Source organism: Mercenaria mercenaria, chromosome 15 (assembly GCF_021730395.1).
Source record: "Mercenaria mercenaria strain notata chromosome 15, MADL_Memer_1, whole genome shotgun sequence".
Classification (NCBI taxonomy): Eukaryota; Metazoa; Mollusca; class Bivalvia; order Venerida; family Veneridae; genus Mercenaria; species Mercenaria mercenaria.
In genome coordinates this window covers 34,355,327-34,371,646 of record NC_069375.1, presented here as the reverse complement: position 1 = coordinate 34,371,646, position 16,320 = coordinate 34,355,327, and the positions used below count along the sequence as shown (strand labels likewise).

General features: G+C 35.0%; 1 protein-coding gene across 1 annotated transcript; it reads left to right on the top strand.

The window, feature by feature from the left end:
* Positions 1 to 3,642: 3,642 nt before the first annotated feature.
* Positions 3,643 to 10,959, top strand: LOC128548756 (uncharacterized). Its single transcript, XM_053524169.1, has 3 exons — positions 3,643 to 3,786; positions 8,726 to 9,379; positions 10,930 to 10,959. The coding sequence occupies exons 2-3, from the start codon at positions 8,804 to 8,806 to the stop codon at positions 10,957 to 10,959; spliced, it is 606 nt and encodes a 201-aa protein (XP_053380144.1). The 5' UTR covers positions 3,643 to 3,786; positions 8,726 to 8,803.
* The last annotated feature ends 5,361 nt before the right edge of the window (positions 10,960 to 16,320 follow it).

Genomic DNA, 16,320 nt, shown 5'->3' with positions numbered 1-16,320 from the left:
GTATATATAGGTTAGAGAACACCAGTTGTTTTCCCATAGACTCCCATTATAACATTATGGCGTGTACGGCCTTCCGAAACATATATATAATCGCATTTTTTTTCAAGAAATATCTTAGTTCCACCAAAATATCGGATGAAAAACATATGAATAGTGATCCTTTATTTAAGTAATTTTCGTGTGAATGAGATGACCCCCTGTTTACATCGTTGGCATTGCGGGAGAAATTCACTTGATAAAACTTTTTTCAATACACATAAAATGTAGCAAATTTTGTCAAAATGTATAATGAAATACTATAAATGCAGTAAAAATATTCCATTTTGAAAAAAAAAATCACTTCTTGGGTTTGTTTACATGACTGACCAATCAGAACGGAGAAACATTACCTTATGGAATAACGTCAGTAATTCGGTCGAAAATGTGCTTCCGTGGTGTAGATGTGCTTCCGTGGTGTAGTCGAAAGAAGTCCATAATAACTAGATCCTAATTTTCCCATTTTTTGCGCAAATTCGTGTAGAACGGGGGCTTTAATCACACTTTTTCGTTACTAGAATACATTCTGCATGAAATGAGACGGTTTTCATGTTAATACAACCCACATGGCAAGTTTTGCAGATCGAAACCGGAAGTAGGTGTTTATTGCGCGGAGGAGAGCAAATATGCGCCATTTTTAGGGTAGCAGACCACAACTGACTGGCATTTCACTAGGAACTTTTCAACCCCCTATTTTCTTTTCATTTTTTTTTGGGTCGGTGTAATTACCCCGGGACACCCCGGGTCACCCCGGGATACATTAATTACTTTAGAAAACCATTGATTTAATTGTTAATGGGTAGATTTTATGCTTGTAAATAGTAAATCGAGCATGATTACCGGTGTAACTCGTAATACGAACCCCGGGACGCTTGAATATTCTTCACGTATAAGAGCGTTCAGTTATATACCTTTATTTCTATTGAAAAGCTTTGAATAAATTTCTCTTTTTTCCCATATTTATAGGTTTATCCAAAATAGCAGACGATGAGTTACATATAAAGGTTTATCTTTATTTATTTTATACTAAGATACAATAATGATCAAGGCATATTTATATATTACTCCTTCCCATTAATTGCTGCAATCTATATGGAGTCACTGATAACATTTTCACGTCTTTGATATGCCGCGGCCGAGGATCGATCACATGACCTCCCGCACTCGAATTATTGTTATCGAAACGATGGATCAGGCATCCCGGGGCTTGTGTTATAAGTCTCCTAAACATTATGAGAATGATTTGGTACACCCGAGATATGGTATTGGACTGAAATTGTTGGCTGACATTGTAGTGAGGTGCTTTAGGCCTTATAGTTAAAACAGATCAAATTGTACGTGTGTATATGTTTCATTATTTCATTATTATATGTTCTTGATTCGTGTTTATTTTATAACAATAAAAAACTTTACACTTCTCTGTACATCAACAAACAATCCTTCAAAGTGTTCCTTCAGCAATTTATTTAATTCCCTTCTCATGCGGTTGAAAGATGTTCTTGTTAGTCCGTTCCAGGATGGAAACTTCCCTCTCTTGATAATACTGCATACCCAGATTCCCTTCACATCTTCGCATTCGTTTAATATTCTGTCCACGCATTGCACGATCTCAGTAAATACACTGTAAATGTCGCTGTCCCATCTCAGATCATTGCCGCCCACATTGAGAAGAACGTATCAGAAAATATAAAATAAAGAATCTTTAAATTTCATTACGTAATGAATGTTAATTATTTCTTTCAATTATAAGAAAGGGATCAAATATAGTACAGTATATTAGAACCGTAATGAGTTTTTTTTATGAAAAAAAAAAGGCATGCAAAAAGCATGCGCAGTCATGAGCATTGTTGCACACTAAATCCTTACAGTAACAGACTGCAAGCACACTTTACCTTGGATTAAAGACCTTCATTCTCTGAAAAGCTGCTTCAAATTTCCTATTGGTTGACATTCCAGGAACGCCGAAATAAGCGTACTGCCTTGCCGGCGGTGTAAGGCAAGTGATGAAAAGCATGCTGCCTTTGTATTTTCTTGAAGGACACGAAAAAGAGACACAGAAATACGCACGTCACATCAAAAGACGGCAAATTCACCGTGATAAATAAAGCCAAGGATTTAGCAAAAAAACGGGACAAAGGAAACGAGGGTTAAATGAACGAACAAAGAAGCGTTAGTTCCGTCGGTATAGGACCCAAAGTCCTGCCCACGTAGGCCGACGTGATCTGCTTCTTTCATACATAATGCTGTCGGTATAGGACACCTAGTCCTGCCCACGTGGGCCGACATGCAGTGTGCCCGGCTCAGTTACTCTGTATATTTTCTGTTTATATGTATATTTTGTTTGCTACCACTCATTCTGTTTATCATGTATATTTTGTTTGATACCAATCACTCTGTTTATCATGTATATTTTGTTTCACACTTGTAATTCTGTTCATTATGTATATTTTGTTTGACACCCGTTCATAGTATGGTATGATTTTCTAACAGAATTTTTATTTCATTTACAAGCAAGATTTTTCTATTTCTTTCTATCTTTTCGTTCATATTAATTTGATACAAATAATAATAATAATAATAAAAAAATAAACCAATACAAATCAATAATGATTTAACAACCACCGTAATCTACTGTGAACGGATGTCTCTAACTGTGACTTTTTTTGCAACTGTACGTGTAACTCTCGCACGCTATTTTCCAATTAATATAATTCAATACTTCAATAAAATAAAATTTATATATGTCATTTTACAATGGACAATATATATTATATTGAGTTTGATTCATTTTTGAGAAAAAAATTGATCTATCTTGAAATTTACATTGTTGTTTTATTGTGCAACTAATTTTAACTGCTTAAGCATTTATATAAATGTCAAATTTGCGGTAATGCGAGAGACAGAGAGATAAAAGTAATACAAAAAAATGAATGAATAGAAAAAAGAATAGAATAGAAAAAAAAACAACAAAAAAAAAACGAGCCATGACAAGAGCGCCTCCCCGTGGTGTGGCCTGGATATAGTTGTACTCTTATAGAATAGATCGTTATTTCTGATAATACTGGACATTAATTTTCTACTAAAAAAAAAATAATAGAAAATAAACACCAATTATTTAATATTCAGGCAGGGTACAGCTATAAATGAACGCTCTTATCCGTGAAGAATAATCAAGCATCCCGGGGTTCTTGTTATGAGTCAGCTTTTTGGTACACATATAAACACGCTCCATTTACTGTTTACAACGGTAAAATCTACCCATAACAATTAAATTCATAGTTTTCTATAGAAATTAATATATCCCGGGGTATCCCGGGGTGTTTACACTGACCGCATTTTTTCGTTAATTTGTGATAGAACTTTCATGAAAATTAGGTGTAGGAAAAAGTGATGTTCTCTAAAGATACGTAAAGACGACATGAAGTTGTCATTTTTTATATGAAACAAAGAAGGATTTGAATTACTGACCTTTAACCTTAATCTCAGGTATACACGTACCTCATTCCCAGTAAGTTTGAATTGGTGTTCTTTGACCTATATGTAGTCAAATAAAAAATTGTAACCAGTCCAATATGGAAGAAAATGAACTTCCGGTTTAATTTATTTTAGATTTTGTTTAAATAAAATAACACATTTGAAAAATAATAACCTGTTTTTTCATCATACTTTCAAGTCAATAAATATTCAAATTAAGGCCGCCGCTTTTTATATTCAGTGTGATGTCAATTTTGCTGAAAAAGCCGTTATGTAGTCAGTATTCGCGACCGTTTCTACAGCAATTTTTCATTTTGTTCTGATTATAAGACTGATACTTAGTGATAATTTGGATAATTTTAGCGAAGTACCCCATGTGTAGTTGTATCATTCGGTTTGAAGTCATTTATAGAGAATCTACAGGTCTATAATATTTTTGGATCTGGTCAAATTATTTGTGTGTGTGTGTAGATCGTTTCTGCTTTTAATGTAGCGCTGAACTCTTCTGTACATTTCTACAAAGTTATGGCCCTTGTCTGGAACAGTATAGAGCAGGTGACACAGTTATCGACAGGTTAATTTAAATATAATTACACAAATTACGTTCTTTGTTTACTTGTAATATCTACCCTATTAGTATTATGTAAAGCGGTTTTTGATTGGTCCTTTCACAAGGTATTTCCCGGTTACTGTGTTATGTCCACGTTATGACGATCAAAAAATCAATCTCCTTTGTTGACATAGTTAACGACATCTGGATATAGTTAGCGACAGCTATATATGACCATTTGATTTTCTGGAAATTTTATACAGTGTTTTATAAATAAATATATTGACGTTCAACTTATTAACGTAAAACTATTTACTTAATAAAAATATGTGCAGACGACATGCTAGCTAGCCTCTCTTTCAAATCACATGGTTACAACTACAACATATACAAATTATAATTGGCCACTTATTGTTTAATTGATTCAATTAATGACACTGAAATAAATATTATCGGATCGCTGAGAGTATTAAACAGAAATAATATCAGTGTAGAGTGTAAATGGTATTTTTCCATAAGTGAATTAGGTCAATGGCAGCCCTCAGTTTTGAGGGTATTTCAACCTCTTGTTATGTTAAAATCAAGGAAAATATGGTTTGTTGGCATTTAAATGCTATAGATTACCCATTTTCCTATACTCAATTTAAATAAGAAAAGAGGTTTGACGACTCAAATATTTTCTTTGTAACATTTTTAAATATAAGGGACCATGTCGATAACTGTAGACTTCACTGAAATTCGGAGATAGTTATCGACACCCCCCAGTATGACACCTGCAATGGATGCATGTAAAATTTAGTGGTATGCATCCTACAAATATACGTCATAAGGTCAAACTAACATAAATAACCCGCCACAACTAAGCGAAAATTACAAGTAGCGATATTTAGGACACCGGTGCTCTTACTGCATGATGTAAGCGCTTCTAGTTTTAGAAACAACAACAAACAGTGCCTGACAAAATGTCTCTGGTCAGTCAAAAATATGGCGCACAGCTTTCAAAAACAACGAAACAAACACAAAAAATATATTTCCGGTACATTGTGATATTATAGGGTTTCCATTATTTCACTTAAGAATCAATTAACACCTACAGAACTGTCAATAACTGTAGACTGTCGATAATACATACACCTGCTCTATGTACAGATTATGTGTAAATCTATAACCAATAAATTTACAGTCTATAGATTTACATACTGAGAGTTTGAAAACTGGCGAAATTTTATTTGGACGCAAAATGGCATAAAAAAATTTGAAATCACTCCCATCATATCATATACAAGGTTGATAACTCTGGAACCAATTTTTCATGAATTATGCCCCCAGTTTACTTAGAATTTTAGGTTATTTTCAATGCATTTTCACATATCTCTGTTATTACAGAAGTGATTTGAAACTTTGAGTAATTGTTCTGCATCATCCCCCACATTATATGACAGAAGGGCCACATCTCTTGCACAAATATTTCATGAAAAATGGCCACATTTACTTAGAATTTTATGTGAATTTAAATGCACTTTCACTTTATCTTTGTTATTACTTCATGGATTTGATGCAGACTTAAAGTAATTCTTCCTCATCATCATCTTCATCATCAACTTATTTGACGCGATCCTAGGAAATATTGAGATAATTTTTTCATATGGGCAATATCTCCACTCACGTCAACACTAAAGACCATAATAGTGGAGGAAATTTCCGATGAAATTTTCATCGCTGCTGATGCTTTACATGCTATAGGTTTAAGTGCAGATTATGTCATGAATTGGCCATAAATTGAAATAAAACTAACATGTATCAAAAGGGGATTCAATTACTATCATTGATTTATGTAAAATTTATCATATAATTTCCAAAATTACGAATTTTCTGGTGATTTAAACCGATGAATGTACTGTACACGATAAACGTTTACCGCATCTACACACTAATGTGCGCAAGCGATAAAACCAATAACTTTACATGACTGTGTACTGTGATTTATCCTCCATTTAATATTTTGGTCCTTTGAAGTTTTGACTTGTGTTAGAAATTCACTACAAAATTTAGGTTTTGCTAAGTATTGGGCAGATCAAACCATTTTATCCCCATTATTCTTTAAAAATGTTATAAAAGATAGGATAAAAGATCAGTATTATACAGACTTGGAATGAACAACTGTCAGATTCAAGTAAATGCTCTACTTATAAGGTACCGGTATTTAAATCTTCTTTTGAACTAGAACACTAGAAGTTTTACCAAGGAATCTAGCAACATCCATTAGTTTGAACCGCAACATGAGGGTCTGTGAACAATGTCCGTACAATAGATTAGGTGATGAATTTCATTATCTGTATGAGTGTGAATTATTCAAGGCTGATGCAAGAAATATCTTCCCTTAAACCTTAGAAGACACAACATGTTTAATTTTGAAAAACCTTTTACAAGCCATGATAAAACTGATCTTGTTAAGCTTGCAGTATTTGTCAAGTTAATAAAGTCAAAAATAAAATGATCTACCACTTTACCCCAATTTTTCCTTACTTTACTTTTTTAGCTCACCTGTCACAAAGTGACAAGGTGAGCTTTTGTGATCGCGCAGCGTCCGTCGTCCGTGCGTGCGTCCGTAAACTTTTGCTTGTGACCACTCTAGAGGTCACATTTTTTGTGGGATCTTTATGAAAGTTGGTCAGAATGTTCATCTTGATGATATCTAGGTCAAGTTCGAAACTGGGTCACATGCCTTCAAAAACTAGGTCAGTAGGTCTAAAAATAGAAAAACCTTGTGACCTCTCTAGAGGCCATATATTTCAAAAGATCTTCATGAAAATTGGTCAGAATGTTCACCTTGATGATATCTAGATCAAGTTTGAAACTGGGTCACGTGCCTTAAAAAACTAGGTCAGTAGGTCAAATAATAAAAAAACCTTGTGACCTCTCTTGAGGCCATACTTTTCATGGGATCTGTATGGAAGTTGGTCTGAATGTTCATCTTGATGATATCTAGGTCAAATTTGAAACAGGGTCAACTGCGGTCAAAAACTAGGTCAGTAGGTCTAAAATTATTAAAATCTTTTGACCTCTCTAGAGGCCATATTTTTCAATGGATCTTCATGAAAATTGATCTGAATGCTCACCTTGATGATATCTAGGTCAATTTTGAAACTGGATCACGTGCGGTCAAAAACTAGGCCAGTAGGTATAAAAATAGAAAAACCTTGTGACCTCTCTAGAGGCCATATTTTTCATGAGATCTTCATGAAAATTAGTGAGAATGTTCACCTTGATGATATCTAGATAAATTTCAAAACAGGGTCACGTACCTTCGAAAACTAGATCAATAGGTCAAATAATAGAAAAACCTTGTGACCTCTCTAGAGACCATATTTTTCAATGGATCTTCATGAAAATTGGTCAGAATTTTTATCTTGATAATATCTAGGTCAATTTCAAAACTGGGTCACATGAGCCCAAAAACTAGGTCACTATGTCAAATAATAGAAAAAACGACGTGATACTCAAAACTGGGTCATGTGGGAAGAGGTGAGCGATTCAGGACCATCATGGTCCTCTTGTTTACCTTATCTAATTAAGATATTTTGAAAGTTCATGTCTTTTTATGAACATGAGTCTCAGAATAATTATATGTTTATGTTAAAGGTGGTTGTAGATAGTCTAGCTATCACTGAGCAAAATTCTATAATGCTATTTCATTTCACAATATTAGAAAGTTCAAAGACATTATACATTGTATAATATGCTTTGTGGTAGGCTCACTACTTTTAGCATTGCGTTTCATGTTTTTGTGGAAACTGTAAATGTTGATGCCCATATGGGCCAAACATATGAAAATAAACTTGAAACTTGACGTTTAGATTGCCCCATCACAAATATAAAACAATCTGAACGTCAAATTATTTTGGCTACATCATGTGACACATGGTCCGTAACTGTGGCACAAATTTTTCATGAATTATGCCCATTTTTACATGGAATTACAGTTTAATTTTGATGCTGTTTTAATATATCTCTGTTGTTACATGATAGATTTGATTCACAGATAAAAAGGTTGTTTAACATCATCACCCACAGCATATGACACTAGGTCCATAACTCTGGCACCAATATTTTATGAATTATGCCTCTTTTTACTAAGAATTTCAGATCAAAGTTATGATACACTTTTGCTCTATCTCAGTTATTACTACATGGATTTGTTTCAAACTTAGAATAGTTGCTCCACATTATTAGCCAACTGATATGACACATGGTGCATTACTCTTACAGAATTATTCCAGGCATTATGTCCCATTTACACTTAGTTAATATCTTGATACACTATCTCCCTTATTACTTAAAATGCATTTGACTTGGACTTACACTATTGTCCAGTATCATCACCATCACTGGAATCATTAAACACTCCAGTGATAGCTCCAGTTTCCTCAGATGTGCCCAGTTTCACTATCAAGCATCGAAAAAGTCCAGCACACTGTCGCAATTGACAGCTTTTTTAGTGGAGTTATTGCACTTGCACATGGCTATTTCCTTAAGAGCCCCAGGAAGGTTTAAGTCAAACAGATGTTAGTGTTTTAAACAAAGAAAAACATTAAATTTTGAATATACATGTATTTAAATTATTTGAAATGTTTATAAACAATAATTATTTGTTTTTTGTTTCAGATAAATGTACACTGAAAATGGAACAGAATCAATAGCTGGACATTCAATCTTTTTTCTAAGATCTTCAGTCTGCAAAAAATGTTTGTCAAGGAAACAAAATGTTTAATTCGATGGAAAAAGCAAAGAATATTTCTTAGGTCATTATCAGCTCTGCCAAAGAAACATTTGCCAGACAGTGTTTGTACTCAAAGTTACATATCCAGCAAGGATGAGAAATTGATACTTGCTCTGAAGAAGGTCAGCACACCAGAGGCTGCCTTTGAACTAAACGAAAAACAAATGAAAGTTGAAAAACAAGTTAACAGGCTTATTACATTATCAAAATTTCAGGGATTGTATAAACCAGGGATCCAGTCAGCATTGAAAAACAAAATGAAGTTGAATGAAATTAAGTGTACATTTACATTTATTCTGAGAAATTCTGTGGTACATAATCCATTATCTGTGATATTTAGGGGATTTTCAAAGCAGGCTGCTACTGTTTCGTCTAGTCGTCATTACTCTCAGCAGTCTGATTCTGGTGCCGATATGTCAAGTGTCGGAACACAACAATCAGAAGAAACTGATATAGAATCATGGGAGATGCTTGTTGATTATGATAAATTAACGTCCACAGAGAAGAAGATTCATGAACGACACAGGAATGCTGTCAAGGTGTCTACTTTCTTTCAAAATATACATTTGAGCCGTGCCATAAGAAAACCAACATAGTGGGTTTGCGACCAGCATGGATTCAGACCAGCCTGCGCATCCGCGCAGTCTGGTCAGGACCCATGCTGTTCGCTTTCAAAGCCTATTGCAATTAGAGAAACTGTTAGCGAACAGCATGGATCCTGACCAGACTGCGCGGATGCGCAGGCTGGTCTGGATCCATGCTGGTCGCAAAGCCACTATGTTGGTTTTCCCATGGCGCGGATCATTTAACTGTTGAACAAAAATACTAAATCTTGACCAGAAGCTTAAAATTTGACCAAAATGTTTAAATCTTAACCAAAAGTTTATATCTTGTCCAAAGTTAAAATCTTGACCAGAATTAAGTTTTAAAAAAAGGAATAATTCTCCGATAAAAAGATTTGTTTGTTTAAGAGGACTTCAAAATAATATGTAACCTTAAATTTCAGGTTGTTCAAGGTTGTTTTTTAGCTCATGGTTAGCGTTTATGATCATTGAATGTCTGTTTGTCCACCTGTTGACCTTCATCCACAATTTGTTAAAAGAACATTGCCTCCTAAATCACCATGCCAATTTCAACCAAACTTTTCCAGATGTTTCTTAGGTAATCTCCTTTCAGATTCCTTCAGATATACATGTAGGTCATCTATGTAGAATTATGACTACCAGTATAGGCAAAACTTTGAACCACTGACCTGATTCTGATATAATTTCACAACAATGTATCTTGGGTGACAGTGACCCTTTAATAAGAAAATTTGGTGAAGTTATTGTAATTGTCCACTGGTAAAAACACTTAAGGGACTGGACCAATTTCTTTCTGTATAGCAAAATGAAAAACTTTGAAAATCTTCTCAGAAAGTGCTGGTCCAGTTTCAAAATAATTACACAGTAATAACCTTTGATTACCCTTTTCGAGAATTGTTATGCCCCACATATTTATGTTGGAGTGTGTGTTTGTGGGGGGGGGGTGTGGGGGGCATATATAAATGTGTGGCAGCCGTATCTAAGCGTTGCTGCTGTTCTACGTCCGTATGTCCCAATATTTTGTGTGTCTAACTCCTCCCACATTATTACCCTGATTTGCTTCAAACTTGTCACATATGAGCAAGCTAGATGCATGATTGTGTAGATGTCCATAAAGAAAGGATTTTTAGCTTGACTTTTCGAAGAAAAAGTAGAGCTATTGCACTCGCCCCAGCGTCGGCGTCGCCGTTGGTTAAAGTTTTTGATAAAGTCAAATATCTCTGTTACTATCAAAGCTATTGACTTGAAACTTAAAATAGTTATTTACTATCAAAGTCTACACCAGGAGAAACAATCCCAATAACTCTGATTTGAATTTTGACAGAATTATGCCCCTTTTTAACTTAGAATTTTTGGTTACAGTTTCTGATAAAGTCAAATATCTCGGTTACTATCAAAGCTTTTGACTTGAAAATTAAAACACTTCATAATTTACTATTAAAGTAATATCTTATAGTATCTCTGTTACTATCAAAGCCCTTATAAACCCTAAATCTATTTTGCAGAAGCAACAGTTTATGTATGTGTGTACATGAAGATTTTCAAAGTTTTCCCTATATAAGTCTTTATAAACTACCTGACCCCTTGGGCTGGGACATATTTGACCCTAGGGGGATAATTTGAACAATTTAGGTAGAGGACCACTAGATGATGCTACACACCAGATATCAAAACCCTAGGCCCTGTAGTTTTGGACATGAAGATTGTTTAAGTTTTTCCTTTTAGTTGCAATGGCAACCAGAGTTCTATATGGAATTCAACTTTTTGAACAATTTCTAAAGGGGGCCATCCAAGGATCATCCCTATGAAGTTTGGTGTCATTCTGCCCAGTGGTTTTCAAGAAGAATTTTTTTAGAAAATGTTGACGGACACACGACACAAGACGGACGACGGATATTGAGCGGTCATAAAAGCTTGCCATAAGCCTTTGGCTCAGGTGAGCTAAAAAGAGGGTCACCTGAGTAATATGAGCCACATGATTCAAATAACAAACTGATCCTAAAATATAAAAAGTAGGACAGTAGGTCACATTCATGGTCACTGAAAGTCAGTTTTAAGATCTGTGTGCTTAACTGTACATGTCATCCAAATCTCAAGGTTGTATCTTAAAAAACAAGAAAGTAGGTCAATAGGTCAAGGTCACAGTCAGGTGACCCCTAATTACTTGAGGTCATCAGGTAATTATAATTAAACAGTCTAGGAATGAATTTAGTCTATGATCTAATAATTAATTAAAAATAAAAACTTCAGACCCCACAGGGCAGGTCCTCTTTTCACCCCAGGTAATAATTTGAACAATTTTGGTAGAAGACCACAAGGCAATGCAACATACCAAATATCAAAAGCCTAGGCCTTGTGGTTTCAGATAAGAAGATAAGAAGATTTTTTTAAACAAGAGCTGTCACTAATGGTGACAAATGCCCCCACAGCGCCTTGACCTTTGACCTGGTGACCTTGATGTCTGACCTGGTGACCCCAAAGTCAATAGGGGTAGTGTACTCAAAAAGTACTATCAGCATGTGAAGTTTGAAGGTCCTGGGTGCAGCGGTTCGCGAGTTAAGTGCCTTCATGCAAAGAGTAAACGTTGTGACAAACAAACTAACAAACAAACTAACGAACGGACGGACAGTTGAAAACTAATATGCCTCCCTTCGGGGGCATAAAAATTCCTATATGTCTATGTAAAACTTGAGCCTCTTTTCACTCTAGGGTAATGATTTGAACAATTTTGGTAGAGGACTACAGGGCAACACTACATACCAAGTCCTAGGTCTTGTGGTTTTAGACAAGAAGATTTTTACAGTTTTTCCTATATAAGTCTATGCAAAACTCGGATGCCCCTGGGCGAGGCCTCTTTTGAAGAATTTTCAAAGAGGACAATTAGATGATGTAACATGCCAAATATCAAGACTCTAGGCCTTGCGGTTTGGGACAAGAAGATTTTTAAAGTTTTTCCTTTCGGTGGCCATGGCAACCAGAGTTCTGCATGGAATTCAATTCTTTGAACAACTTTGAAAGGGGACCACCCAAGGATCATTCCTGTGAAGTTTGGTGTAATTCTGCCCAGTGGTTTTCAAGAAGATTTTTTTAGAAACTGTTGACGGACGTACGACGGACATTGAGCGCTCACAAAAGCTCACCATGAGCCTTTATCTCAGTTGAGCTAATAACCAACCATCACGTAGTGTTCTACATTTTTTCCAACATGAACTTTATGAAAATCATCTGATAATGCAATTACAAAATAACAGGCAAATAATTTTAGGCCTTCCTAGATTATCTTTATCTGCTAAATCAGTAGTGCTTTGTGTTTTAAACACTGCCAGATAAAGATCTTTCACTGTAAAAACAAAATGTGTTCTGAACTTATGATACCTTAAAATACATCAAAGTACACAATGTACTATATCTATTGCTACCTCAATTCAATTAAACAGACAGTAAATACCCAAGTCTTTGCCAGATGAATGTCACTATGATTTTATACTGTATTTATCAATTTTCGATGCAAATCACGGAATGCAACTATTTTGCAGTGGGTCTTTTCACAGCACTTCACCCAACATAGAGTAAGACACATTTTCTAACTGTTTAACCCTTATCCTGCTAAAAATTTGTTATGTCAGAACTTGTCCAAATTTCAATTTGAACAGTGCCATTACCTGTTAAAAGGGGTATTTAACAAGAAGATACTGACTGAATGGCGTATAGTGCAGATCTTGATCAGACCTCACAGACTACACTGGTAGCAAAGGCAGAATCAGTCGTGTACAGCATGATAGGGGTTAATGACACAGGTGAAAAATCAGTTTTTGACACTCACTCAGTGGCAAATATTTGTTACCATAAATATTATAGGAATTTGTTTTCACCTTCAGTTTATGATAACAGAAGTGATATCACAAAAATATTATTAAGCTGCCTTAACTTACTAATATAGTACGTTCTGAAATATTTAAAAATAAATTGCACACAACAGCCATTTTCTAGAACAAGGAAGTGTAAATGTTAACAAGAGGGTCATGATGACCCTGGATCGCTCACCTGAGTAATATGAGCTACATGTTCAAAATAGCAAATACAATGCTAAAATATTAAGAAGGTAGATCAGAAGGTCACATTCATGGTAAATGAAAGTCAGTTTTAAGGTAGGTGTGCAAAATTGTACATGTCATCCAAATTTCAAGGCTGTATCTTAAAAAACAAGAAATTAGGTCAGTAGGTCAAGGTCACAGTAATGTGATTCCTAATCACTTGAGGTCATCAGGTTATTATAATTAAACAGTCTAGGAAATATGATCTGATAATTTTTGAAGTATTTTTACTATATAACTCATAATTATGACAAGTGACCCCTGGGGCAGGGACTCTATTCACCCAAGGGGCATAATTTGAAAATCTTGTTAGATATCCACTAGGCAATGCTGCATATTGTACTATTTAATTGACCTGTCAATTTTTCAACACAGAAATTAAGTCAGATCCCTGTGACCTTAACATTTGAGTCACTGATCCCTAAATCAATACAGATCTTCCTCTAGTGGTACTTAGTCACTTTGTAAAGTTTGAAAGCTGTGACTGTCATACATGTACTTCATAAATTACAGTCTGGAAACAAAACCGGGATTAGTCTCCCAGTTTTGTGATCTTGACCTTTGACCTGCATACCCAAAACACAACAGGTGTCCTCCTTAAGCAGAGCCAAGTAATCATGTATAGTTTGAAAGAAGTAGCTAATTACCTTGTGACTTTGTGCCAACAAAAACAGATACTAACTCAGGTCCCTGTGACCTTGACCTCTGAGGCAGGTACCCCAAAATCAATAGCGATCTTCTTCTAATGGTACTTTTTATTTAGTTTGAATTTGTAGCTGTTATACTTTATGACTACAGCCCAGAGGCGATATTTTCCGAGTCACTTTGACCTTGACCTTTGACTTACTGAATCCAAAAACAAGACAATCATGATGACCTTATATCGCTAACCTGCGAAATTTTGCCTTAGAATCATCAAAATAAACATTCTGACCAAGTTTCAGTAAGTCAGGGCCATTAATGTGGCATCTAGGTGTTAAATAGATTTTCCTTTGTTTTGAGTGGTGACCTAGTTCTTGACATCAAATGACCCAGTTTCGAACTTGGCCTTGGAATCCTCAAGATAAATATTCTTACCAAGTTGCATGAAAATAGGGTCTTAAATAATGGCATCTAAATTCTTAAGTGTCAACAAGCTTTTCCTTCGATTTGACTTGGTGACCTAGTTTCTGACCCAACATGACGCAGATACTAACTTGGCCTAGAGATCAAATTAAACCATGCTAGTGGAATTTGAGAATAGCTAGTGGGCTTGGAATATACTAGCTAATTTCAGCTAGTCAATAATATACCAAGCAAATGTCTTCAGATCTTTAAGTTTGTTCTGCAGGTACACATTTTTTTCTTCATGAAAGAAATATTATCATTTATGTTTATAAATGATATTTTACTGTTCAACAAAACTCTGATATAATGCATGATTCAAGTTTGCATCAAGTTAACATGGAAGGGTTTGACTTTAACTTGTAAGAAGATAAAAATGGCACTGGCTGTTTTAAGCTTATAGATTTTTTTTGGTGACTGGCTACTTACAGAGATTAATCAGTAAGTTTTGGCCAGCAAATATTAATAAAGGAATTAAATATTATTGTTTAACATCAGCTGGTAGCTTTTCATTTTAGCTTGTTAACAAAAAGTGCACTAGCTACTTTTAGCTAGTAGAAAATGTTGCTAAATTTGACCCCTGCATAAATGAAACCTCTATATGGCTGAAAGGGCCAATATAGAATTGTTTCCCAATTTAGGAGCAGTAAGTCTAGAACCCATGATGGAATCTAGCCGGTTTTCGAAAGGAACCGAGATATCATTATGTGCAAGTTATGTGCAAGTTTTATTAAAATCAATTGCAAAATGTGGTCTCTAGCGTGTTCATAAGCCAAAAATAGCATTTTTCAGCCCTTAAAGGGGCCATAACTCTGGAACCCATGACGGGACCAGTTTTCGAAAGGAACCAAGATATTATGCCAATTCAAGTTGTGTGCAAGTTTTATAAAAATTGATTGCAAAATATGATCTCTATCGTGTTCACAAACAAAAGGGCCAAGATGGCCCTAGGTCGCTCACCTGAGAAACACATCATTAAAGTGTAAACATGTTTGACCTAGAGATTTCATGGAAACAAATATTCTTGCCAATTTTCATTAAGATTGGATCAAAAATGTGGTCTCTTGAGTTTAAACAAGTATTGTCTTTGACATGATCTAGTGACCTAGTTTTTGAACCCAGATGACCCATATTCAAATTTGACCTAGATGTTATCAAAGCAATCATTCTGACCATATTTCATGAAGATCAATTGAAAAATACAGCCTCTATCGCATACACAACGTTTTTCTTTGATTTGATTTAGTTTTCGACCTCAGATGACCCTTATTCAACCCTGACCTAGATTTATCAAGGCAATCATTCTGACCAAATTTAATGAAGGTCATTAAAAAATACTGCCTCTATCGCATACATAAAGTTTTTCTCTGATTTGACTTAGTTACCTAGTTTTTGACCCCAGATGACCCATATTCTTACTTGACCTAGATTCCATAAAGGTAATCATTCTGACCAAATTTCATGAAGATCAATTAAAAAATACAACCGCTATCGCATACATAAGGTTTTTCTTTGATTTGACCTAGTGCCCTACTTCTGACCCCAGGTGACCCATATTCAAACTCGACTTAGATTTCATCAAGGTAATCATTCTGACCATATTTCATGCAGCTGTTTCTTTGATTTGACATAGTGACCCAGTTTCTGATATGTTTGTTTTATTTATTTGACCCTGTGACCTAGTTTTTAACTCCAGAT